The sequence below is a fragment of the Chaetodon trifascialis genome, chromosome 22 (assembly GCF_039877785.1).
Source record: "Chaetodon trifascialis isolate fChaTrf1 chromosome 22, fChaTrf1.hap1, whole genome shotgun sequence".
Lineage (NCBI taxonomy): Eukaryota > Metazoa > Chordata > Actinopteri > Chaetodontiformes > Chaetodontidae > Chaetodon > Chaetodon trifascialis.
In genome coordinates this window covers 5,467,483-5,493,328 of record NC_092077.1, presented here as the reverse complement: position 1 = coordinate 5,493,328, position 25,846 = coordinate 5,467,483, and the positions used below count along the sequence as shown (strand labels likewise).

At 44.2% G+C, this 25,846-nt stretch overlaps 1 protein-coding gene across 1 annotated transcript; it reads right to left on the bottom strand.

Moving 5' to 3' along the window:
* Positions 1–803: 803 nt before the first annotated feature.
* On the bottom strand, positions 804–25,658 carry zdhhc17 (zinc finger DHHC-type palmitoyltransferase 17). The gene is made up of 17 exons (XM_070991934.1): positions 25,583–25,658; positions 16,297–16,400; positions 14,450–14,572; positions 13,931–14,008; positions 12,465–12,609; positions 12,069–12,133; positions 11,134–11,296; positions 10,880–11,005; positions 9,638–9,780; positions 8,884–8,984; positions 3,272–3,396; positions 2,632–2,694; positions 2,449–2,542; positions 1,645–1,728; positions 1,409–1,566; positions 1,159–1,253; positions 804–1,021 (listed from the first exon to the last, which is right to left on the bottom strand). Exons 1-17 carry the CDS (start codon positions 25,643–25,645, stop codon positions 883–885), a joined length of 1,869 nt encoding a protein of 622 aa, XP_070848035.1. The 5' UTR covers positions 25,646–25,658; the 3' UTR covers positions 804–882.
* Positions 25,659–25,846: the final 188 nt, after the last annotated feature.

Below are 25,846 nucleotides of genomic sequence, written 5' to 3'. Positions count from 1 at the left end.
GTGAGAAGTTGGACTCCTCCAGCGGCTCCAACGCTTCCTCCTCTGATAAGCTCAACTATTGGCAAATCATCAGCTCAACTCGAAAATTCATCATGGTGCAAAATCAAGACCTTACAAAGACATTCCCTTATCTCTATCATACTTGGAAACAAATGCATGATTAAAAAAAAACAAACTAAAGAAAAAAAAAGCTTTCCTTAAAGCTTCCATGGCCACCACAGTTCATTATCACAGGAACAGAGGAGTTCCTGAACCAATCAAAGAATTTAAAAATACATACAGGGCACATCAACAGGGACACCATAAATAAGGGTTTAAAGTGGGGAGGGGGAAAGAACGATACTGCCACGTTACGGCGCTGCTGTCACGGCAGGGCCACGTCTCCGGTACAAACAGAAGAGCTTTTATTTTGAAATTCCTCGCGTCCGTCGGCCTCTCTCCTCTCCATTCGTGCCTGGCAGCAACGCACCGTCCAATGGGCTCAGGAGAAGAGACGAGGTGGAAGGGGGGGTTTGATAGCAGTGGAGGTACAGTAATGAAGTCTGATGTAGAATAGTAGTAGTAGTAGTAGTAGTAATAGTAGTAAAGGTGGTGGTGGGGGCAGAGGGAGGGTGTGGTGTTTCCCCATAACAGCATGCTAGTCCTGGCTGATTTTTTTTTTCATTGTCTATTGATCGGTGAGGGAGAGATGGTCCAAAAAAAAGCAAGTGCTCCCAAGAACAGCATCGCTCCGATATGAACGCCGAGGGGGGCGGGGGGACGAGGGGGGCAATCCTTCCAATCCTTCCACCTGCCGACGCTCCACTCCCCCCCTCCCGCCCCCCCCGCCCTCCACCCTGCTCCCCTCCCCCCGCTCGTCTTCCTTCTCCTCCTCCTCTTCCTCTACACCAGCTGGTAGCCCGAGCCAGACGTCTGGTCGTATTCTATTGTGTACTGCGTGGTCCAGTCCACCGTCACAGGCCGGATCAGGCCGCAGCAGCGGATCTCAAAGAAATCTATGAGGTTTCTGAAGCAGCCGTGGCTGGAGAGAGAGAGAGAGAGAGAGAGAGAGAGAGAGAGAGAGAGAGAGAGAGAGAGAGAGGAAGGAGTGTGAGTGGGTCACAGTCTACAGACCGACCATCAAATTTAACAAAGTAAACAAATAAGAGGATGACTTACTTGAAGGGGCTTTCGATGGACGTGGCTGTGACTTTAAAGTGCTTGTACCTCCGGGCGTTCATCCTCTCGTTGGTGGTGATTCCCAAAGCCGCGATCTAAGAGAGGTGAAAGAGGTCAGCCGAACGCATTTCACAGAAAAATTCAAACAGATCATCTCTTAGCTCAGGGTACAAGGATCTAAGCCCACATATGAAAAGCTCAACTGCATGTCCTCATCTTTAAAGGTGCCGAATCAAAGGTAAACCCAGACCTGGTAGAGCTGACACATGATGAGCACCGCCACCCACATGAAGTGGAAGACGCTGTTGAGGAACATCCAGAACATCCAGGGGGAGCAGGAGGCGATCTGGGTCAGATAGAGCCAGAAGCCATCCTTGGCGTACGTGGTGGCACAGTGGATTCTCCAGTCTGAGGGCGAAGGGAGAAAAGTGAAGGGGCAGAACGAGCTACGGGTGCGAGACATTTGCAAGAGGTCTGGCTACTCACAGGAAATGCAGCCGTACATCATCCAGCAGATCATGCAGAGCAGGAAGAACAGGTAACCCATGAAGTAGCGGTGGTTCCCACTTCCTGCAGAGGAGAAACGAACACGTCTCATTCTCTTCACCTGAGTTTGCCGCTTTGGCTGCCGCTGACAGGTGAGATGAAAGGGAGCTGGATCGAATGTTTACCAAGCTCACCATCGTGCCTCGGCATGTGAGCACGCCGACGTTTTCTCATGACGAGTGGATGCATTCACAGACTCTGCTGAAACATTTTCAAAAAAGACACACGTCTCTACAACTACACTGTCCACCTATCAGACGGTCGGTGGTCGGTTAAATTGTTGAATGAGGAAGGAAGCCTATGCCCCCCCCCCCAAAAGATCACCATTGTGTTCATGATATTTTAAAACTTCTGAAGACCTTTATCAATCTTTTTCTGGGCTCCTGGTCCCAGCGGTAAAGCAGCAGGGCTTGTTGTTTGTTCAGACAGTTTCCACACTTTTAAGTCTTCTTCCTGACCACCTGCTTTCAAACTGGACGTGCTACGAGCTCCCAGCGCTCCCTCCTCCCTCCCCTCTGCTTCACAGACGCCATGACAAACCTAAAGGCCAACACTGGATCATGTACTCAACAGTGTTTATTAAAGGCCTTCCCAGCTGACTCAGATGTCCTCCACGTGTTTTTCTGATGGGAACCACGATCCGTATAAACGCAGAGCAGGGCCGTCACAACAAAAGGCCACAACTCTCAGTGTGGAAGCACATGTTGTTGACATCCTCACAAATTTGCAGTGTGGCTGACATACCGACGCAGTTCCCCACCCAGGGACAGTGGTGGTCGAACTTGGCAATGCAGCGGTTGCACACGGCGCAGTGCTTGGACCTGATGGGCTTCCGTATCTGGTGAGGACACAGAGACATAAGCATTAAAAGTGGTCTTATTACAGCTAATATCCTGCACATTGTCAGCTTCTTGAAGGAGAATTTACCAAGCAGGTACTGCAGAATATGCTCAGATCCAGGCTGCCTGTCTCTGCCAGCTCCACAATTGTCTGGAGGAAGGAAACGAGAAACAAAAGCACGATTTCATGAAAGCACACAGGAGGCACAGCAGAAAAAATGAACTAACGACTGAGAAATTCATCTCGCCAAGGTCTATTTGGCACGGCAACAAAAGGCCTACTGACAGCGTACGAGCTGAGGCTGGGAGTTCCAGCTGAACGCTCACACTGGAAGCTTGGCTGATTCACGCTAAACTGGGACAATAGCTACGACGGTATTTACAGTTTCATTCTCTCAGTTTGTTTTCAGCGTTTCAGGCCAAATCTGAATGTCCAGTGACATCAGAGGAAAAGGAGGAAGGGGACTGTGTAAGGACAGGAAGGCTATGAAGCCTTTGGTCTGAGGTGGCTGGACAGTTTAAACTGTGGCGAGTCCTCTGTTGGACTAACAATGTGGGGTAAATTTAGCTCTTCATCAGTCACAGGGCCTCTGTTGTCCTCCATCAGAGGGTAATAATGAGGGACAGAGAGGTCTGTTGTCAGAATATGTGGGGAAAAATATCCACGTTACACCAAAACAAACATGTGAAATACAAGAAAACAGCACGACATTGTGCTGTAACTTCACCTTTTTCTTCTGCTCCTCTGATGCTTTGATAATTCCTGGGTCAGACTTCCAGGATTTGCCAAAGTTGTAGAAGAGAGCCAGGGTGTTGATCAGGAAGGGCACATGGACAGTGGCAAAGGGGAGATGTGCAGCGAGGTTAAGGAAGATGGTGACAAAACTGCTTTTTCTGACTCTTTAAGAATGGGTCTGTCAGCTGGTGGCTTTTTACTTTTTTTTTCAGCCCCTGGAGAGAATCATCCTGTTTTCCTGTTTTTCTTCAACATCAAAATAATGCAGTGATAGTCATCTGTGCATCCATGGGGGACAGGAACAGCTAATAGCTAATTCGGCGTACTTTTTAATGGTGCCAAATTGCCAAAATGCATATCATGTACAGATTGCCTGACTGACTGTAGGAATATCCGCCTTTAAGCTGCAGTGCAGGATGTGTGCTTAAGATAAAGCCTCTTTTGCATACATTTAGTTGACCTTGCTTGATAACGTTAGCACTGATTCCTACAAGACGATGCTTTTCATGTTAAATCAACACCTCCTGAGACACTGGCAGCTCCAGCACAGGACAGTCAAAACCTTCAGTTTCACAGTCATGGAGAAAGATACAAAGTGCTTCAATCACAGGTATGACAACACATCCTCAAACCTAAATGAGTAGGACAAATGTCAGTGACCCCCCCCCCCCCCCAATCCCATCTGTCCCAGTTGAAGAGTACCAGCGACAGGCCGATACCAGATCTTCGGCCTCTGTCTACAAGGTAACAAGTATGTTTCATGTCATTTTAAAAACAAATCATCGTCCAAGGTTTTTGTTTTTACAAGAAAAACTAAACCGCTTTATTGAGACTTTTAAACTATAAATATTCATTTGATGACAAACAGCATGTTTCCACCAGGATCTCCTTCAGCAGTACGCAGGACTAACACTGTCATATTGTTATTGAAATACCTTTAAACTAGTGCTGTCAATCGATTAAAATATTTAATCGCGATTAATCTCATGAATGTCATAGTTAACTCGCGATTAATTGCAAATTAATTGCACATTTTTATCTTTTCTAAATGTTCATTGAATTTACCATGGCTTAAACTTTCCTTTCTTAAGTTTCCTTTGAACATAACAGCATCCATATGCCTCTGTGGAAAGCCATCCATTGTCGCCTGGTTTTGACAAGGAGGCGGCGGAGAATTCGCATTCGCCGTGTGTTTGGCCATCAAGTGGTATTTCAGACTGGATGTGCTACGGTGATAATTCAGTTCACACCAACAATACACACAGATAACTTTGATCTTGTCAGTCGACCCATCGGGCAACTTTTTGAAACTAAACTTTCCATTCAGAATCTTGTTCGCATCCATTTCGGCGTTTCGCGCTTGACATCCACACAAACCGGTTGCCTACTTTTTTACAGCTAGCGAGCAGCCAAGACCAAACATGTGCGTGGGGCGTGCCTATTGTTTTGTTTACGGTTTACAACCGGATCCTGTAGTTTTTCTTGCGTTACTAGCTGTGGCCACCATAGACATATAAAGAGACATATATGTCTAAAACATCCACATTAAGCTGTAGACTGGCTCCTTGAAGAACGCAACTGATTACTAGCAGTCAGTCATGCAGGTGTGCGTGAGTCAGCAGAATCCCACGGGAAACTGGCCAAGTGACAGCGAGAGGCCAAGAAAGCCTCAACACGATGAGCTCATGTGTGACAGAAACTGCAAAAACAGAATCGTCACTGTGGAGAAACTGAAGCTTTCATATCCAATAATTACACTCATAATTACACATCACCTGTTACCAATCAACCTGTTTCCCTGTGGAATGTTCCAAACAGGTGTTTTTGGAGCATTCCACATCTTTCCCAGACTTTAATTGCTCCTCTCCCAACTTGTTTGAAACATGTTGCTGCATCAGATTCAGAATAAGCAGATATTTACAAAAATCAATGAAGCCGAGATCAAACATTAAATATATTGTCTTTGTACTTTTTTTAGTTGAGCAAATGTCAGAGAGGATTCTATTAAACCTTTTTGTCGTACACAGCATCACAACTTTTTTGGAATTGGGGTTGTGATTACAATGTGTAGCAAAAATATAAAAGGAAGCTCCCTGAAGCTCACAGCTTTTCATAATGTGAGAAATTGTGTCTAATGCACTCAGAAAGAAACAAGACTGCAGCCATGATAGCGGCTCTGTGAAGATGTACTTAGGCACCGAACTCACTGGTGCTTGACGATATAAGTCTGGATCAAATTTGATAGCAATCCATCCAATAGTCGGTATTTCAGTTTGGACCGAGTGACTGATCAACACGACCATCAAAAATGGATTAACCTCTCAATCATGTTGTCAGGAAGAGCTGCACAGATGAGTTTCTCTTCCTCTGCTGAACAAGGCATACGTTTTCAGTTTATACAGGACGCTCGAATTCAAACTCAACTCGGGGATCTCTAGTGTCAGAACACACTTGATGTGGACACCAGCCACGAAAAGTCCCACCAAACCACCACAAAACAAACGACGGGGGAAACCATGTGAAGCACTACCAAAGGGTTCGCCGCCCTGGAGGTCTGTTGAGAAAGAAGTCATCAGCCTCTAACAACATAAGCACTGACATCACATGCCCCGACAACTTTCCTTTGTTGGTGAGGAACAGTCGACAGCTTTCATGGTCCTGCCTCCAGCAACAGTTATGACTTCACTGATAAGCACTTCCCTACACAGACAGAGCGAGAGAGGCCTCTACAAGTCTCTAAAAACCACATGAAGCCATTGATCTTCATAAGTGCCTCCATAAAGAACTGGGTGCTGACATTATCCTCCAGAAAATGATTACTGAAACACTCCCCAGTGTGCCTCACTGGTCCACTACATCAGTGACCACTGGAGCTGCAGGGCTGGTGCCAGTGATCAATGCAGCTCATCAGACAAATGGCCTCCAATGCTTCCTCAGGGAGAGATGATCATCGCCTCCCGTAAGCGTGCGTTTATCTTTTGAAAGGCTGAGGGGTGAGATGTGTTTGACAAGGTTTCCCTAGCAGCCGACAGCCGGGGCCGAGCAAGAGAGCTGGAGACGGATTTATCAATGATGTGCAGACGGGAGGAGGTGGAAGGATTCTGTATCAGCACAGTGCAAAACTCCAGGCTGAATTCAAGATGGTGAGAGAAGTTTTTGAGTTGAAAAAAGGGATCTTGAAATCGGCACAGAGCTCGTCTGAATTTTCTCTTATTTCACTCTGTCCTTTTTCTGTGATTTCCAGACGTTCACCTGCTGGAAATGCATTCATGAGCAAAGTCTGCTGAGGAAAATCTGATCCGAGTCTGGGAAAGAGAAAACTGCGGCCACAGAGCTCCACCCTGGTGATCTGATCTGTTTTCAAAGACACGTCTGAGGAGGATAATGAGCTCACAATGACTGAAAATGGGTCAGAACTGGAGGAGAAAATGTTTTAACCTGAAAGGCAGAACAAAGGTTTGCAAAATACTGGGCTGCATAACGACACCGTTGAATTGAGAGAAACGTGGAACGTCAGAATCAGAACGGTCTCCGGTCTCAAATTTCTCGCTCTTCTTGTTTACTCTAAGTAATTCTGTGAGAAGGTCATCAGCGGCAGTGAAAGTGAAATGGAAAACGTCTTCTTTCACGTTTGATAATCAGGCCACTACACTTTAAACCAGATGTTGGAATCTTTCAGCCTGTGACACAAATGAAAGGTTTATATTCTCGTCTTCAAATCCAAGTTCAATAAATGTTGACTTTAACTGCAAACGCGTACAAAATGTGGAACTCCAGGAACCCGCTGTCGGGCCCCAGTCCAGTTTATGTAAGAATGCTCTGAGGGGTCACAGAGAGTAAACTGATGCCTGCTCGGACACCACAGACCCAAGAATACAAAGTGGGACATTAGAGGAGGTCAAAGGCATCAGTATGTTTCAAACTAATTGCTTGTTGGATGGTTGAACAGCTTCAAACAAGCACCAAGTCATTCAGTCCCGCACTGCTCCTGACATGCAAATCACTTGATTTGCAAAAATAGATGTGATTAAAAAGTACTCATTTGTCTCCAAACAGTGAACTGGACAAGAGCCAACAATCCACCTGAGTGAAAGAGAACGCATGTCTGCAAGGCTGCAGAGGAAAGCGACCCTCTGTGCAGCTAGAACATGAAACAGCATGTCTTTAACCTAAACAGGCAGGCAAAAGACAGCCCTACTGGAGATGGATTTATGGCAGATACAAAGACTTAATGACAACCTTGATAGCTGAAGGGCAAAAGGGAAGCCTGAAAGAACTTGTTTTCATGAGCAAACATCACACAAGAAAGAACCTGCCAGCAGTCAAAGGAGCAACTTGCTCAAAACAGCATCTTTAAATAACCGAAAAGATCTGAGAGCACAGGTTCCTTTTTCATTAAGCCGAGGTCAAAGACATCTTCCTTTCCCTTCCCATTAGTGGAGCAATGAGCCATAAAATTAAATGCCTTTCACAAACAAGAACTCCCCTCTCACCTCCTGCAATTAGCAGCCTCCGAACAGACTGGCAATTCTTCCATGAACAAAAAAAACAAAACAAAAAAAATGTGAGAGCAGCCGCACTGAGGCCAACAGAGCCTCTCTGGAGTCGCTTCACTGGGTTCCACCCAGCAGCTGCTGCACACTAAACTCCCTGTTCACAATGCTAACACAGCAACAGGCACCAAAAAGGAAGCAGCATGCTCATTTATACATCTTTACCTAAACATCCATCACAGTGAGACCCTGTGCTTGTGGCACTTCATGTCTTCCACCTCCTCCTGCTCTTTACATTAACCTTTCCTCATTCTGCTCCTTTCATCCACTAAAACTGCTCCGTAACTTTATCTCATTGATGCTCCACACAAGCAATTTTCCTGGCAATCTTTAAATAAAACATATCGCAGGCAGCAGAAAGCAGTAAAAAGCTATTTAACAAGTCCATGTTTTATTGGGATCCTCCCTTCTTGGAGGCCACGTTTGCCAAATTTACAAACCTGCTTAATTCATAAAGGCTTTTGGCTTGTGCTGTGTGAGCATAAATATCCCATTTCAACCAGCATGTTACACAACTGCAATGCTTTGAATTCATGTCTTTTTCCCAGTAAGCAGTGTGCCAGGCCTCTGAGCCCTGACATGCTTCACACACAAGTGGATTGTGGGTGAATAAGCCTTAAACAGGTGGAGACAAGAGGCCATCTATCACCCTGAGTGGCTGGAAAGAGCTACAAAGGACCAAACTACAACTTGACTCCCTGCCTAGTGTTAATGTAGGGAAGTGGGTCAACAGTCATTGTTCAAGGAAATCCTCAGCATTATTTGGGATTTAGAGGCTAAGTGTCTCCAAGCAAAACACTGAATCTTAGCTTCTTCCTTTGTATGAGACTGAAGAATGAACTAATGCAACGAGTGCAGCATCTGCCAACATGGCACTTAGGAAAACAATTACTGACTGTTTAAACTGGAAAGTGTTGTTTGCAAAGTGTGACTGTTTCTGACTGGTCTAATACCAGATTCTGTGTGACGCTAATCAGCTGCTAACTTCAACTTCACATGTCTTTTATGTCAAACTGTGAAAAGTAACGATGTCGGAGAAAGAAAAGGATATCGTTCCAGAACCAGTAGAACCAGGTGGTGTACATCCAGAACTTGGTGGCCAGGTAGATTCCCAGTGGGAGAGCGCTGTGCATGGAGTGGTCGAAGAAAGCCCTGCAGAGCGAGAGGAGAGAGGAGAGAGGAGAGAGGAGAGAGGAGAGAGGAGAGAGGAGGGGAAGGGTCATCTGCCATTTTGCTTTTTTAGTTTGTTTTTGCATCCCCTCATCACACTTGACATAGCCTGGCAATAACACTGTTACTATGAAAGGTGTTAAAGAGTCAAATTTATTGCAACTTGGGTCTTCTTTTAGTAGTTTTGGAGACATTATCCCCCTCCCTCTACAAACACTGCTCAGCTCGTAACTTACGCGTTCAATACATCAAGGCATTCTTGCTGCAGATGTGAAACCTGCTCACTGTAGCACATATGGACAAAAGCAAACCTGAGTCTTTGATCTGAATCCTGCAGTCAGGCAGCGGCAAAAATAAACCAAACCGTGACCTCAAGGCACACTGCAGCGGTGCTCACCAGCACTCATTGTTTCAACAAGTTGGTATTCCAAGAATGGCAGTAAATGTAACGCTAACACACTGAGTGATGTGTTATTGTAGTAACAGTGGTGTGTGCTGTAACAAACTATACCAGCAGGACCAGATGGCAGTGGTAATGGGGTTTGAGCAGGGAATCACTACATGTTGTGGAACGGTGGAAATTCTATGCGTGTTTGCCTGTAAGAATATGTGCATGTATTGGTCATGAGACGTACTTGGAGAGGAACTGCACAGCGACCCAGACGCCGGCGTACATGAGGCCCTTGATCAGCCAGGAGTCGATGTCCAGGTCAGCGATGAAACCGACCAGCCAGATGACCACGAAGGGTGTTCCCAGCATCACCTTCTGCCTGAACTCCTGCAGCAGGAGGGGAGGAAGGAGACAGATGGATACAGATGGCAAATCAGGGGAGAGAGGAAAAGGTTCGTGTTTGAAGTGAGAGTGCAGACGGCAGTTTGCTTTGAAAATCAGAGGAGTTATGAGACAAATCACGGCTAAAGATGCAAAAGGTTCAGCTTCTGAATTCCACAAATGGTTCATGACAACACTGGGTCTGACACTGGGGATCAGTACTAAAGCTCAGACAAACTTCACACCTCAGTGTGACTCAAGCAATAGTCTACAATCTATTTATCAGATGTAGAAAGACAGCGTCACATACAAAAAGCTCTAGTAGTCTATCTGTATGCAAACTTACTGTCTACTGCCTCTAAGATTTACCTTAATTAGCTAATAATATCCCAGCAGATGAGTGGAAAGAGAACAAGAGTTAAAAACAGGGTTTTACACACTGACAATACAAATTTGATGCATGCACGGCTTTAACATTTAAACAAAATCAACATAGTAACAAACACAGTGAGGAATTTACACATCTTGTGCCAGAGTGGGAAACGACACACCACTGATGTTAGATGTCACTCTCTTCTGGCTGTGGCTGATATATTGGTATTTATTATAAGGAAACATGAATCATCACCCACCGGAGGCTTTAAAATGTACTTTGTTCCCGTATTTTCTGGCAATTGCGATGACAAACATAATCCATCACTTAACAGCCGTCTTCTTCCTGTCAGACTGTCTGACTTGAAAAGTAGTAAAAGTCGTAAACAGCTGACCAACTGACTGCTTTCAGGTGAAAGGTTCAGCCTGGGCAGGCTGGTCTGAGCATGTCTGAACCGAGACAAAGGGGTGTGTGTGTGTGTGTGTGTGTGTGTGTGTGTGTGTGTGTGTGTGTGTGTGTGTGTGTGTGTGTGTGTGTGTGTGTGTGTGTGTGTGTGTGTGTGTGTGTGTGTGTGTGTCTTTACAGCAAAGATTAGATGTGGTTCTAATGTAAGAACTAGCTCTTTCTGTCCAATGTTTCAAATTCGAGCAGCAGAATTTTCTACTCTCTGACTGCCTGTCCTTTCTTTTGATGTATACTATAATGTATTTGATGGTTTGTGTGTGTGTGTACCTTGTCCATCTTCAGTCTCTTCAGGTAGGACGGGCTGTCGTAGCCTTTAGCCTGCCGCGCTTCCTGTAAGTGATTGATCATCCAAACGTTCTTCCTTTGCTTGGCAAGATCTAGCGGTGTTTCGCCCTGAAAAACAACAAAAAACCAATCTGTGCTCATTTGCCCTCACAAAAACCCGTGAAAGCTACATTTCCACCATTCTTAGCAGCAGTCTCATTTGTTCACACGACAGTGGATGAAGCTGAGGGCGCTACCTTGATGTTCTGCGCGTCGACGTTAGCGTTGGCGTCCAGCAGCAGGCTGATGACAGTGGTGTTGCCGGCCAGCACGGCCCAGTGCAGCGCTGTGTTCTTGTGGTATTTGTCACCCAGGTTGACAGACACGTTGAAGGTCAGTAGCAGCCGGGTGGGATCCACACTGTCACAGAGGAATAATAAAGTCAAAACTTGTCAGACACCCACCTAGCAAACAGGCTTGTCCTGAGGAAGAGGGTGACTATACTGTGATTGTGGCTTATCTGATCAATAAAATATCATAAAACACTGCAAAAGGGCTTTTTAGAATTTCCCACAACCAAAGGTGACATCCTCAAATGTCTTGTTTGATTTGACCAACAATAAAAATATTCAGTTTATTATAATGTATCATGCAACACAAAAAACTTCACAGATCTGAGAAGCTGGAATCAGAAATTTTTGGTGTTTCGCTTGAAAAAGCATCACATTTTCATCACATCATCGATGCCATGAGAAACCTCTCAATTCCAATCAGACTTAATCTTCTGCTTCTTCTTACTCATTATCCCTTTCTTCATCGTGCTACAACATCTGTTTTATGTGGCTAATGATGTCATTCCCCCCCAAGGACAAATGAGTTAAATGACTAAGTTATAAATAGAAACGATCCTTCAGCAAAATTGCTTATCAGGGAATATTCCAATGAAGCTGAGCAGCAACACTAGGACTTGTTTTCCTGTGTTAGCAGTCTGTCTGATGAATGACCACTCATGTATACATGAGAAAGCTGTGTGTGTGTGTGTGTGTGTGTGTGTGTGTGTGTGTGCTCAAGCCTGTACATGTGTATTAGTGCACTTCTGCACAGTGCCGGTATTTCAAACTTTTTGCAGACAGTCATTCAGAACAGCAACTCATCGCAACGCTGTAGCGGCACGAGCGTATTGTGTGCACACCTGTGTGTCCTGTACGCCGCCCACATCAGAGGAGTCATGCCGTTCTGATCCATCATGTCCACATCCTGAAAGAGAGGAAAGATGCATTAAACAAACTGAGGGGAGCTGAGGGAGAAGTGAGAGGTGGAAAAGAGAAGCAGCAGGGCTCCCCCTGGTGGAGGGTACTGGTGCCAACTGCTTTCAAAACACACACTCCAGTGGCTGATAAACCACAAATGACACAGACACAAACAGGGACGCAATGATAAATCAACGGAAGAGGTTTAGTTCTTAGTTCTTCGGACCACAGTAATCATGCAAAAGATCTATAAGATGAGCACATTTGCTATCTTATGTATTGTAAGATGTATTACTTCCTCTCCCTGATGAATAAGCTGCACTGTTGCCTTTTCCCACCTGTCCTTTGGCGATAAGGTAGGCCACGATGGAGGTGTGGCCGAACTGGGCGGCCAGATGAACACAGCTGCAGCCCTCGCCGTCGATCAAAGACGGGTCCGCGCCATATTTCATGAGCTGCACCACCATGGATAGGTGTCCTTGTCTGGGAGAAGATAAACACAAAACAAACACCAATTTGAAAGAGATAGAGACATCTTAGATGCTTTGTTTCTTCTGAGCTTTACTGAGCCAGTTAAGCTGCAGGACATTTTGTAGTTAGGTGAAAATAGCCAGTAACATGCAGGAGGAAGTGACCCCCATCTTTCAAGCCAAGGCTAAGCTCAACAGTCCAAAGATGAGGGTCTCATTTACTCCCTCTGATATTAAACTGCTACACATGAAATGATGGATCCTCATATTGTACGACAACACTGAGAGACTGATTCCCTGTGTGCTCTTATCTTTTGATGTTTGTCTCTGTGGTCTGGCAGGTAATTTGTTGCATGCTTTTATTGCAAACAGTATATTGAGTTTTCAAAATATATTTGTATTACTAAGCCTGTCTGCGAGGTAAACCCCCCCCCACAGAACAATGAAGGTTTGAAACGACATGCTGTTTTAGTTTTATTTCATTGCCTTTGTGAGATGTGACGATCACTTTCACTGCACGGACGTGGGACAGTTATTTGCTGTGTGTAAACCTGAGCAGACAAAGCCATTAACACCCAACACTCAGCTCCAGCACGGCTGAGGTCATGCAGACAGAGGAGGCTGGGGGCTTTTAAAGGTCATTAGCTGGTTGGAGGTGGGGTGGGGGGAGGCAGAGGGTGACACAGGACTCCTGAGTGTCTGTGTACCGGCGATGGTGCAGTTCCATGTGTGTCAAACCTATCAATAATTCAGGACAAAAGCGCTTCGTGCCCCCCTGTCTGCTTTTGGGAGAGGGAGGTGGATGTCATGTGACCTGTACCTTCGCACAAGTTACAGCCTGTCTGAGTGATCATTACAAAGAGGAAGAAGGAAATAGAATACCTTAAAACAATCAAGCTGACATGGAGGAACTTGTCGTTAACTCGCATCGTTGATGAGCAGTGAATATTAAAATAGCAATAAAAGAGATGATGGTGGTGAACAGTTGGGGGATAACTTCAGAAATGTGTGCTTGTAGGAGTGATTTAGAGAGACAGTGAGGAAGCTGGCCTGATCTCCTCAGGCCAGGTGGCTCTGGATTTGGCACAACTGACCTTGCTATGTTTGATTAACTTTACTTGAAGTAAAATTTACTGGTTATCAGAAGAAAGAAGCTAACATAGAGCAGGTGTGCATTGGGTTCAGGTTCTTTCTGTTGTGCATTAGAGAGAGCAATTTGAAGGAATGAAAACAAACATTTAATTTTCAAGGCATGAATCATATTCAAAATTAAAATAAAGGCTTGGTGGATTAAATATGTCCACCAAATGGAAGATATGCTATCTGTGTGGTACCTGGTGGCCCAGTGCAGAGGCGTGGAGTTGAGGTCTCCTCCCAGCTGGTCCACTATGGCTCCCTTTGATATGTAGTACCTGCACAAACAAACACAACCATCAGGTGAAACTTTATCCTGCACCACGCATGAATCTGAACTCTTTCTGTTAATCTAATCTAGGTGGAGGCTGTAGAACTGGTATGAACAACAATGGGCTGACTGTTCTTGTTAACACATGACACCCATACGAACTGCAAACAGCGTGCAGTACCAAGCCAAAAACATTTCCACACGTTCTGAGTCATTTTGAGCTCACTCTCTCTCCCTCTCTCCCTCTCTCTCTCCCTCTCTCTCTCTCCCTCCCTCCCTCCCTCCCTCCTGTGATCTTCTGCTTTGTATTTTAAAGTCACACCTGGGAACTGACCAGTATTATTTCCAGCCAGTCCTGGCATTCAGACTCATAATCATCCAACCACAAGCTCAAGCCTCTAAGCTCTCTGCGACTGTCGCCACCAACTTCACACAAAACATCACTCACTTGACCAAGTCTATCCTGTTGTTGATGGCGGCCCAGTGGAGGAGTGTTACGTTTTCTTTGTCTGGCTGCCGAACATCGAAGCCCGCCTCCACCAACTCCCTGCAGCGCTCGAAGATGCCGTACCTGAGGAAGAGGGGTGGAGAGGGATTAATGTCTCCTCACACACACACACGGGCAAACACAGACGAACAGGGTTAAATACACAAAACTGAGACAAACTGACAAAATGTACACATACATAAAAACTGATAAACAGATACTCTGAAGCAAACAAGACACCCACACTGTGGCAGAACTTGGCACCGGCTGTCTTAAAGTGGATATTCCTGACCTCAAATTAAAGCAACATAAATCTGCTGCTGTCAAATATAACAACATCCCAGACAAAGCTTCTGTTGTCTTATCAGGAAGACATTTCAGCATTTCTCCTTCTCCCGTCACCGACATTCTCTCATAATTTGTGTGAATTACTTCTTTGGCATGTGCTGAATCAGAAAACCACAGCAGAAAACATGGTGGTAGTAGTTCCAGATTTGAAATTTGTGGTATCTTGATAACTCAAAAACACACAAATGAACGTGTAAACATGCTGCCCCCCTCCAGTAATGATGAGGGCTCCGTTAATAAACCCCCACCCTCGTGTTACGTGGCCTGGCAGTGAATGACACACTAATGTGCTGATGGATTTGGTGTTTTGTGTTTTTAACTATGCTAAATCAGACAATATTTGGTTAAAACAGATCGGTTATGCTTCGTGCCCTCTTGGGTCTTTGTGAAGTTTGCTGGAGGTGATGAAGTAAAGTAGCCTGGGTATTTTTATGTGAACACCAAGCTGGAAAAACATCCCTTTAAATGCTGCACTGCTTGTCAGCAACCGACCACAAGACAATTTGGCCTTGTGTGCTCGGATTAATTTTGCATGCAGTTAACACATATTTTTGGCTTTCTGGAAAAAGGAAATTCCGAGATTAAATAAATACATTTGAGAATGGAGTATTGCCTGGTGGTAGGTGGCAGAATGAGAAACTACAAACCAGCACAAACATGACAAACACCAACATAAACCAGCATGTTCTGAGCAGACACATTGCAAATACTAACTAAAAGAAATCATCTGCACTTTGGAACATAAAACAGCAAACTACTCAGCATGGCATGATGGGAAATGTGGGCTGATGGTATCGCTTCAGCTTTCAGCAAACTTGGTGCAAAAGGTGTGTGTGTGTGCATGTGGCTGTCACACTCTGCTCTGCCGAGGCTGCTAAATGTAGATAAAAATAATAATTTGGTGCCTTTTTATTGGGCATCAACCTCGCCTTCACAACATGTGTGTTCTTAAAAAAAAAAAAATAGACGGGAAGTGTAAATAAACACCCGCATTGATGAAAATGACAGATATGCTTACAATGCAGATAAGGTGCTGTCAAAGAAAAACTCACAGACTATCTGCAAGCCACTGTACGTCAAAGACGGTGTGTGTGCGCGCGCGATAATATCACAGCATCATGTTTTGCTTAACATCATCTTGTCTTTAATGTGACGATCCAAATAGTACCCATAACCTTAACTGCTCCCGTGGAGCGCAGTGCAAAGTTCTGGTGAGCAGGCATATGGAGAACGGACAGCAAGCTGATTCATAATTAAGGACTTAAAATTCACGTGTCACTCGTGCTGATTAACAGGGCTCAGCGGGCGGACGTGCTGCTCCGCCAGAAAAGCTCTAAATGCGCAGCTCTTTGTTGTCACTATTCTTGAGGTTGCATCAAAACCTGACTGACCCGAGCCCAAAGCTTATCCTGATGTCGCCGTGAGACAACAACACACATACGCACGCATCGTCTACTCACTGTGTGGCTTTGACAATGTCCCAGGTGCTGTAGTCATCCACATGGTTTTTACGGCTAACGTTCTCACTGTAGCCGTGGTTGTAATGACTCTGGGGTTTGATTTCCTGAAAGGGAAGGAGGGAGAACAAGAGACAGAAAGACAGAGATAGAGATGAGTTAGTCGTTTGTAGGTTGTGCTGCTGTGCTGGATCATGAGCAATATGTTTGAACATGTGAAAATGAACTGGGTGGTTGGGCTGTGGGGACAGTCGGTTGGTTCTGGTTAGCACTGCTATGCCGTGTGCCAGAAAGGTGTGACATAACTACAAAAAAAAAACCTTAAAAAAAACAAACAAACAAACTAGATCTATTCACAGAGCGAAAGTGACCTGTATAGTACAAGAGGCACAGCACAGGCTTCCAAAGGACAGCATGGCTGAACCACAGGTTACAGCTCACAGTGATGATGTTTAGCTCCAAGGCACTCGAGCGTTCATTTCAATAACTTATCAGAGCATTCGATAAGGAAAATAAAGGCTGCAGGACGACAACGGGCTTGTCGAGCCTTCTTGCTGCTGAAGATCTAATCTGTCACACAGATGTGGCGACTGTGCTACTTGCATTCACTTGGCGTCCGTAGAAACATGAAGGAAAAAGAGTTAGCCTCTGGATAACCCTGACACATCGGCTGTGTCTGGTAAACGCAGAACACCCTCGATGCATTGTGACTCTTGACTTTGTGAATGAGAGCTGAAGCTACTGAGTTAAGTCCCTTCAAATTTCAGAGTAACTGAATATAAGTTTATTTACTAAGACCATTCAAAGCTGTGCCGTTGCACACATGCATATAACAATGAGGAATAATGAGGCAGCCTCTGGGGGGACCCAGGACATGGCAGGTTTGCACATAGCTGCTGGGTAGCCTGCGGGTAGAGAGCCACAGAGACAGAGAGCTGCACCATCTTGCCTCTCAGTTTAGCTTGGGCTTCCCTAAAGAGCCAGAAGGACGTGCTGAACCAGCATTTCTGCCACCGTGGGGAATGGTGGTGGAGAAACAAGATGGAGAGGGTGCATGAGGAAAACTAACAGGAGCAGATTCTGTTTTACACTAAGATGGAAAATACGTCGCTCGGGCTGGAGTTTTAGGAAATGATCAAATTGTCATTTTTTCTGACCAACACTGTGCTTACTGTGATCATTTTCAATTAAACCACAGGCCTGGATTTGTGGTCTACACTGTATTACACAGGATATGAGTGCAGCAAGCGAGACAACAACAACAGGATCAAATAAAGTGATGCAATTGATTTTTAAAAACCAGTCAGTCACAGGAAAGTCACTGCCAAGTAGTCGGCTTGCTTAGGTTTCTTTCACAGTAGAGGAGGCACAGGTGTAAATAATGAAACTAACGATGGCTGAATTCCATTCATCCATCGTCTATACCCGACTGTCCCTTTTGGGGTTGCGGGGGGGGGCTGGAGCCTATCCCAGCTGTCAACGGGTGAGAGGTGGGGTACACCCTGAGCTGGTCACCAGCCAATTGCAGGGCAACATACAAAGACAGACAACCATTCACGCTCACACTAACACCTAAGGACAATTTTAGAGTCACCAATTAACCTAATGAGCATGTTTTTGGTCTGTGGGAGGAAGCCGGAGTGCCCGGAGAGAACCCACGCATGCACATGCAAAGTTCACACAGAAAGACCCCGCCCGACCCAGGGATCGAACCGGCAACCTTCTTGCTGTGAGGCACGCGCACTACCTGCTGTGCACCGTGCCGCCCTGGTTGAATTCCATTTAGCTATTTTGTCACACTGTCACGACTTACTGTGACACTTGAATAGAATGAACATCAAAAATACAAAGCTCAAGTGTGAACGTACAGATACTGGCATTTGGAGCATATGTACCAAAAAACAGCCAAAACCTTTTTGAATTTTTTTTTTGTTAACACAGAATTCATGTAAATTTGCTGCAGCTGAGTTAATTTGCCAGCGGCAGCTGTCATTACAGTCTGTGGAAACAACAGAAGCAGACTTAAAGGTGCCCTGTGGAGTTTTTCTGCAAACGAACAATGGCAAAAGCTGACTTTTCTTAAAATCTTGACACCTGCATTGTTTTACGTCCATGTTTACAAGGAGACTCCCTAAATCCATGATATGCTAAATTATAAAACCCAAATGTCATTAGTTTATCAACAAATTTAACATGACTCTGAGTATTGAGTTTTATGTGTGAGAGTGAGAGCGAGTCAAGGATAGTCACAGTGTCATCAGACAGCGATGGTAATCTTTGCTCTTCGGGTTAACGTGTCACAGATCATATTTCCAAACTCAGAAGAGAAGCGGTGGCTGTATTTGTGAAATTATGAACCCTGCTGGAAAACAATAACAGAGTCACACTCACTTCTTTCAACGAGTGTCATACATGAAATGACATTTCCTGGAATATTTTCTTTTCGGTTGGTTTGTTGGTTAAAGTGTGTAAATGGCCCTTTCTTATGAGCCCAGGTCTAACAGCTTGACAGACAAACTGAGAGAAAACTCTAACTAGTAGACAGAACTATGATGTTTGGAATCTGAAAAACAACACTGAATAATCAAGCATCCAATGTGGGACTGGTATGAGTCCTGCATCCCTGATGAGTTATAATCTGAAAGGACCAAGTAAGCTCACCACTGAGAGGTGTTGCACACACCCTTCTTTTCCTGTTAATGCGTCACATTGTGAACAACTTATTGAAATCGGCAGGAGAGTATCAGCTGTTAGCAGCTGGCGGGCGACTGAGTCCTGGTTTTGTGTTTGGCTCAACAGCTAAGGAAGCTAATAAGGATAACAGTGCTAACAGCTAACAGAGCTAACAGAACTTAGAGCTACAGTAAAGAAGCTAATAGAGCTAACACCTAACAGAGCTTAACACACAGCAGGACTCAGTACATGAACATGAACCACTAAACAGTTTGCTTTATTACTTTAAATACATTCATACAACCCTCACTAGCTTTTCAACAGTTCTGCCTGAGTTATTGTGTGGTGTCACAATATCCTGTTTTCACAAGAAATTATGTGAAATTAGAGAAGCAGCACACCACTGAAATGCGGTTTCCTTGTGGGTTTAAATGCATACCCCCACATTAGACGTGTGACCAATATTTTATGCCAAGCCTGGATATACATACAGCAATGTGATGTGATGTAATAATGTCATCCCTCAAAAACCACCTCCAAATGAAAGCTCAACATGTGCACAAGACGTCCTGACAAAACCGGTCATACATACAGTACAGTGGCATGCAAAAGTTTGGGCACCCCTGGTCAAAATTTCTGTTATTGTGAATAGTTCCAACAATCAGCAGCAATGGCCTCCTCTAAGCAGCTGTGTAGCACTCTGAAGACTACAATAATTGATGACCACAAGCAAGAGAAGGCTACAAGAAGACCGTAAAGCATTCAGGTAGCTGTTTCCTCAGTTTTTAATGTAATTAAAAATGTCCGTTAGCAGATAGAGAAGAAGACCAAGAAAACCATCTGAGAGAAATGCTCGCTGGATTGCTAGAAAGGCAAATCAAAGCCCCATTTGACTGCAAAAGACCTTCAGGAAGATTAAGCAGACTCCAGAGTGGTGGTTTGTGTAGCAGCACCTGCACAAATATGAGCTTCATGGAAGAGTCATCAGAAGAACACCTTTCCTGCATCCTCACCACAAAATTCAGCACCAGACTTTAGCAAAGAAACATCTAAACAAGCCGGATGCATTTTGGAAACAAGTCCTGTGGACTGCTGAATTTCAAATAGAACTTTTTGGCCACATCGAGCAAAGCTATGTTTGGAAAGAAGAGGGCACAGAATTTAATGAAAAGAACACCTCTCCAAGCGTCAAATGCGGGGGTGGATTGATCACGTTTTGGGCTTTGTTGCAGCCAGTCGCACGAAGAACATTTCACTGGTAGAGAGAAGAATCTAGATTAAATTAAATACTGACAAATTTTGGAAGCAAACATCACATCGTCTGTAAAAAAAAAAAAAAAAAGCTGCAGATGAGAGGAGGATGGCCTCTGCAACAGGGTAATGATACTAAACACACCTCAAAATCCATATTGGACAGCCTCATGCAGTATAAGCTAAAGGTTTTACAGAGGTCTTCACAGTCACAGTCCGGGATCTAAACATAGAAAATCTGTGGATAGGCCTCAAAAGATCAGCGCATGCAAGGCCGCCCAAGAATCCCCCAGAACTAGAAGAAGAGGAAAAACTGGCGAAAATCCCAGAAACAAGTCCTGAAAGCTGTGATACTTGCCAAATGGGGTGTCACTAAGCAATGACCATGCAGGGGGCCCAAACTTTTGCTTCATTTTTGTTATTTTAAAACTGGGAAAAGATGGAAATAAAAAAGTGAACTCACTTGAAATGTTAAAGAAAAGCATCATCTTTAATTTTATGTTCATGTTAATCAGGTCACCTTTTACTCACTTGCTTATTCACAATAATCAACTTTTTGCATACCATTATATCCATTCCCCACATTTTCTGGTGCTTTTATCCAAAGCTTATGCATTTACTTTAACAGCAGAATAAGCTTTTAATTCCTAGACCCCAAGCATTACAAATCATCTGTAGTACGGAGAAAAAGTATCAATGTAGCTGCGATTCTACTATGATGAAAGGGACAAATAAGAAAAACAGAAGCTAAGACCAGCAGAGGAGGGATTTTATTTAGAGAGTAAATCAGACTGCCGAGGAGGATGAAGGAGGATTTGACAGAGGGGATATGAAGGTTACCATCTCATATTTTTATTTCCGTATTTTTAAAGTGCCAAAGCTGCCAGGAGGCGTTTGTACATTTCGCTGCCAAGTTTTGGTCATTTACAAATCCATACGATATGTTTCAGCTACCCCGTGTGCTGTTCAGACTGGTGCAGCTGCCAGAGAAAAGAGGGGGCAGGTGAGAGTTGCTCACTTATCGTGACTGTGCTGAGCTTTTTTTTTCCCTACAACAGACTGAGAAACAGAAGCCAAGGAAATATATGGAACTCAAAGCCTCACCCTTCATCTGGATATTGAATTGAAGCAAAGTGCTCGCAATTCATTGAATGGGAAAATCCATCCCCATCAGTCGAGGGACAAGAGGAAGAGGGCCTGTCGCTAAACCCTCAGAAAGCAGATGTTAAATCACTTTCTCCATCTCAACCTTCTGTGGAGATGACCTTTGACCCCTTTCCAGTCACGGCATCCCCGCTCCCGCTCTTCACTCCCTTCAGCTATCTAAAAGGCTGATGGTGGCATTTGTAACTGTAGTGACAATTGCAGTCCGTACATTTTTCGCCTCTTAATTACATACCTGTGTACTGGTGTTGCATTCAACAACTAAGCAGGCAGCAGTGATGATACTGTCAATTTAACTTGTTGTCTAATTTACGCTAACCATTGATTTCAGGTTGGAACTTCATATGTTCAGTGAAGCAGCAGGCTTGGCTTTTGTCAATGGAGCTGGTCAGTGGGACATATGGCCACATCTCTTGGGGGGAGTGGGGGGGGGTTGATGTCACGTGCCTTGAGCTAAAAATGTCAGACAGCACCATTTCTAAAAATGCATGTTTATTGGTTAGGAATCAGTAGCAGTAATAGAATTTTGAAAACCTGCAGAAAAAACCAAACTGAACTGCCTTTTCACTGCATCTCCAATGGCCACCATTATTGTGTTCTTCCTCTTGCCGGCAGTAGCCATAGCTCACAATCAGATTTGATCTGATATGAGAGCCATTTCAAGCAGCTAATTCAATATTCAAGGCACAGTTACATCCATGGATTAGAAGGAAGCAGAGGGGGCCACTTTTTAACAGAACGCTTGTTTTCCACTTTGCGCTACACATGAAGTATGGAAAGCGGCTGAGCATGCCCCCCACCTTTAGGCGCCTTTCATGCAGGAACACTCATTTGCATTTTCAAATGAGACTGGAACCTGGGGACATTTATCCCGTACATTTCTCGAGAGGAAATGTTTGCGTTTGACATGTTGAACTGGTTCAAAGTGAAAAAGGTACATGGCCCTTCTGAGTGTGCAACCAAACTTCTGATGCTCTAATTCAGGTGCCTCATACATTCAGCCTCACTCTGCTCTCACTACAATCTATGAGATGACCCAGATTTCCAGCAACACCCTGCTGAAAAGCAGACCAACTTTATGCCAAGCCTGTATAGACATAGAGAAAAACAAACTAAATTTATGATGAAGCGGCTACCGTTAGACATATCCCTTCACTGTGGTAGCTAGGTGTGCTGCCAAAACGAGGCTCCTGTGCAATGATTTCAAGAAGCTGGAGGCTGTGGCACCTCTAAATTCATGGCAGACAGTTAACCTCTTGCAAGACTGGCTAAAAATAATCTTTGGACAGAGTCAAAGTACACTTTTGGTCTTGCATATAAAGTCAACATAATGTCATATGGTATTTCTCCAATGCATAATTCAAGTTTATCAGCTCCATCTTACCGTGACATTGGCTTCATCACCAGTGCCTGTGTGTATTAAACTTCATCTGATAATAACCAGGCACGTTTGCATGCTGTGTTTTTGTATCTTTATAACTGTATGCAGGAACAATCCCTGGATCAGCCTCCAACACTGAATCAAGACTGACAAGACGACCTAGCTAAGTTGGTCGAAGGTCTTTCAGACTTCCCAGTCAGGTCAAGCAGTGTTACCCAGACAAAGAAAGAAAGAAGGGAATTACTAACAATTCACTGTATCAAAGGACCAAAGAACAGAAGGTAATTAACCTTCCATTAACCAGGAGATCCCCTCCCCCCACCCCAACCTGATATTTCCCAAGTGTCACAGAGGAAAGATCTTCAGCAGTAATCAAGAGCTAACAGCAAGGTGATTGTCAGTCTCCCCCTGAATGTTGTGTGCCACAGTGAGGAAGCATTTTATCTACAACGGAGATAAAAAAAAAAACAATGCCCTCTGAATGCAAATATACAGAGGACCAAGCGTGCACATGTGTAACAGGAACAACACAGACAAATTACCTTACCATACTCAGATCTTAATTTCCATTTCAGAAAAGCTGTTTTCTAAAGTGACTTAAATGTGTGTGTGTGTGTGTGTGTGTGTGTGTGTGTGTGCGTTTTTGGTCTTCAGAACACACTGCAAACCTTGACGCGTAAAGCCTTGCTCATGTCTGCTTGGCTGGCCTGAAGTAAATCTTCCAAGTTGTACAGCTTTCATACAGAAGCTGCACATGTGACAGGGATCCACTAAGCATGTTAGGTATATTCAACTAGGGTTTGCCTAGGTCATGAGACTGCTGTCACAGTCTTCCAATGCATACAATTACCAAATAAGTGCCAAATACACGTTGTTTCCATTCACTTCACATCATCACTTATTACTTAATATACTTAAATGGCATTTGTGTGTCAATAATAACGCTAAATCAGCCAAAGTTGGACCCGCATTCAACCTAGTTTGGGAGGAGCATTAGGTGACATATGTTGACTGAGTCAGATCAGCTTATGTGGGTATAACCCAACTGTTTCAGTTGTAAAGTGGTATTAAATTTCACTACAGCATCTACGATAGAGAAGGTATCTCAAAAAGAAACAAGGACAGGATAACGGGATAGCATCACAAATCTATAATCTATCTTTGTCTGGGTGACAAAGATAGAGGATTCACAGACAGTGTGTGCGTTCAGAGCCATTCAACCACATTTTTTTGTTATGAGCTCATGTATGACTTCGGAGCCAACGCCACAATTTGACTGCTCAAGGTGCAGCAACATGACTCCTGCAGGTCCTAAATGTATGAACAGGACTATCACACTCTGTGCATCAACGCTTTGGCTCACCAGCCAAAATGGCTAATAGATTTTCAAGACACCTTCACCTTACAACAGCCAAAACCAGATTATAAATAACCATATCCTTTTCAACCTATTTTCACAATGTACATTAAATCATGAGGCTGTATGTACAAACTAACTGGACTTAAAAAATGAGTCATTTGAAGTATAGACCGCCAGGATTAATAGTTACTGAACAAGCCTTAAGGTGACTACAAACCTACAAGCAAAACAGGACGAAGAGAAAAGAAAGCCAACCACGATGAAGGCAAACTACTGTGAGTATCAAACTGAACTCCTCCTAATGATGCCTGGCAAGCAAAGATCATAATAACTAATAACCAGGCTTTGTTTAATATGCGAAACATAACAAAACAGTAGCTACTGGTGTATAAGCGCTCTGTAGTCAGGTACAGTATTGTCTGCACAAGATGTAGAATAAAGACAGAGGTGACTTTCCAGACTCTGGTTTATGAAGGAAATAATGTCAAAACTCCTCGTTTAAAATAGTTTAAGTTGTGATTATGGTAGCTAGTGTTTCCAGTGAAGAAAAAATAATAAAGATGGGTAACTTGGGGTGAAATACTTTTAACAACTTCAAGCTAGCGACGCGCTGAGAAGCACATGAAACAAATAATGTTACGTTCCTGCCATGTTAGCTTGTGTGTTTAGTTAAAAATGTTGAAATTAATCCTTTTCAGCCACCGTATCTTTACTTCTTATGTCATTATTGGATAGATTTATATATTGTCCTTCGTGTGTTCATTAAAACAAGCCATTTGTTTATCCCGATCCAGACACGATGAATGCTAACTTAAACGAGAAACTGACAGGTAACGTTTCTGACAGTCCCAACACAGTGGCACCGCTGCAGGTTAGCTAGCTGAGGGTGACTCCAAAATCTCATATCAACAAACGCTTATGGTTCACAAGATAAAAGTGGATTATTTCCACATTCACGGCTGTTAACATTAACTTCATATGAGCGCCGACTGGACACCACAGCTCAATATGCTCATGTACACTTGACCCCGATTTACATCATCGCAGCTAAAGAAGCCAGCTCTAACGTTACCAGTTTAGCTCTAAAGCTAACGTCGTAATACTGGAAGGATTAAGCATTAACGTTGCTTTTTCCATAACAGACCTAAACACCCAGCTACCAATCTTGTTTACTAGCTGTAAGGCGACACCACCAGGGAAAGCACCACCTAGCTTAACGTTAACGTTAACAGGAACATCTGCCCAGCGTTTACTTGCTATGCAGCAGGAGGAGGGGGGCTAGCGTTAGCACCTTTAGCATCGTTAGCTACCTGCCACCCCCCACCGGTGGTTATGCAGGGGGCATCGGAGTTTCCCAATAAGCAAGGCAAAATCACACAGCCACCCACACACAGGCTGCTGTAACATGTTTTGTCTATGTTCATATGTCTGCGCGATGGCGTGAAGTCCAAGGACCGTACCTCGGGATGGAGAATAGGGACGCAGCCAGCTTCTTTCTCATATTCCTCCATAGCGTCAGCCATCTTGGTGGTGAGGTTCGCTGAGCATTGTGGGAAACAAGAGGCTATGTAGGGGGGAAACAAACAGAGGAGGAGGAGAGAGCAGCTGTCAAAAAACACAGATGAAGGGCAGGCCATATCACACAGAGGGTCACATAATCATATTATAGTCTGTGACTACAGGCTACTAATATAGAGCAGAAGACATGTAATATCAAATAGATA

Coding starts and splice junctions, on each gene's coding strand:
- zdhhc17 (XM_070991934.1), bottom strand. CDS start 25,645: ATGGCTGACGCTATGGAGGAATATGAGAAAGAAGCTGGCTGCGTCCCT. Junction 11,297..12,068: donor GCGGCGTACAGGACACACAG/GTGTGCACACAA, acceptor CCTCTGTGACAG/TGTGGATCCCACCCGGCTGC. Junction 11,006..11,133: donor TCGACGCGCAGAACATCAAG/GTAGCGCCCTCA, acceptor GTTGTTTTTCAG/GGCGAAACACCGCTAGATCT.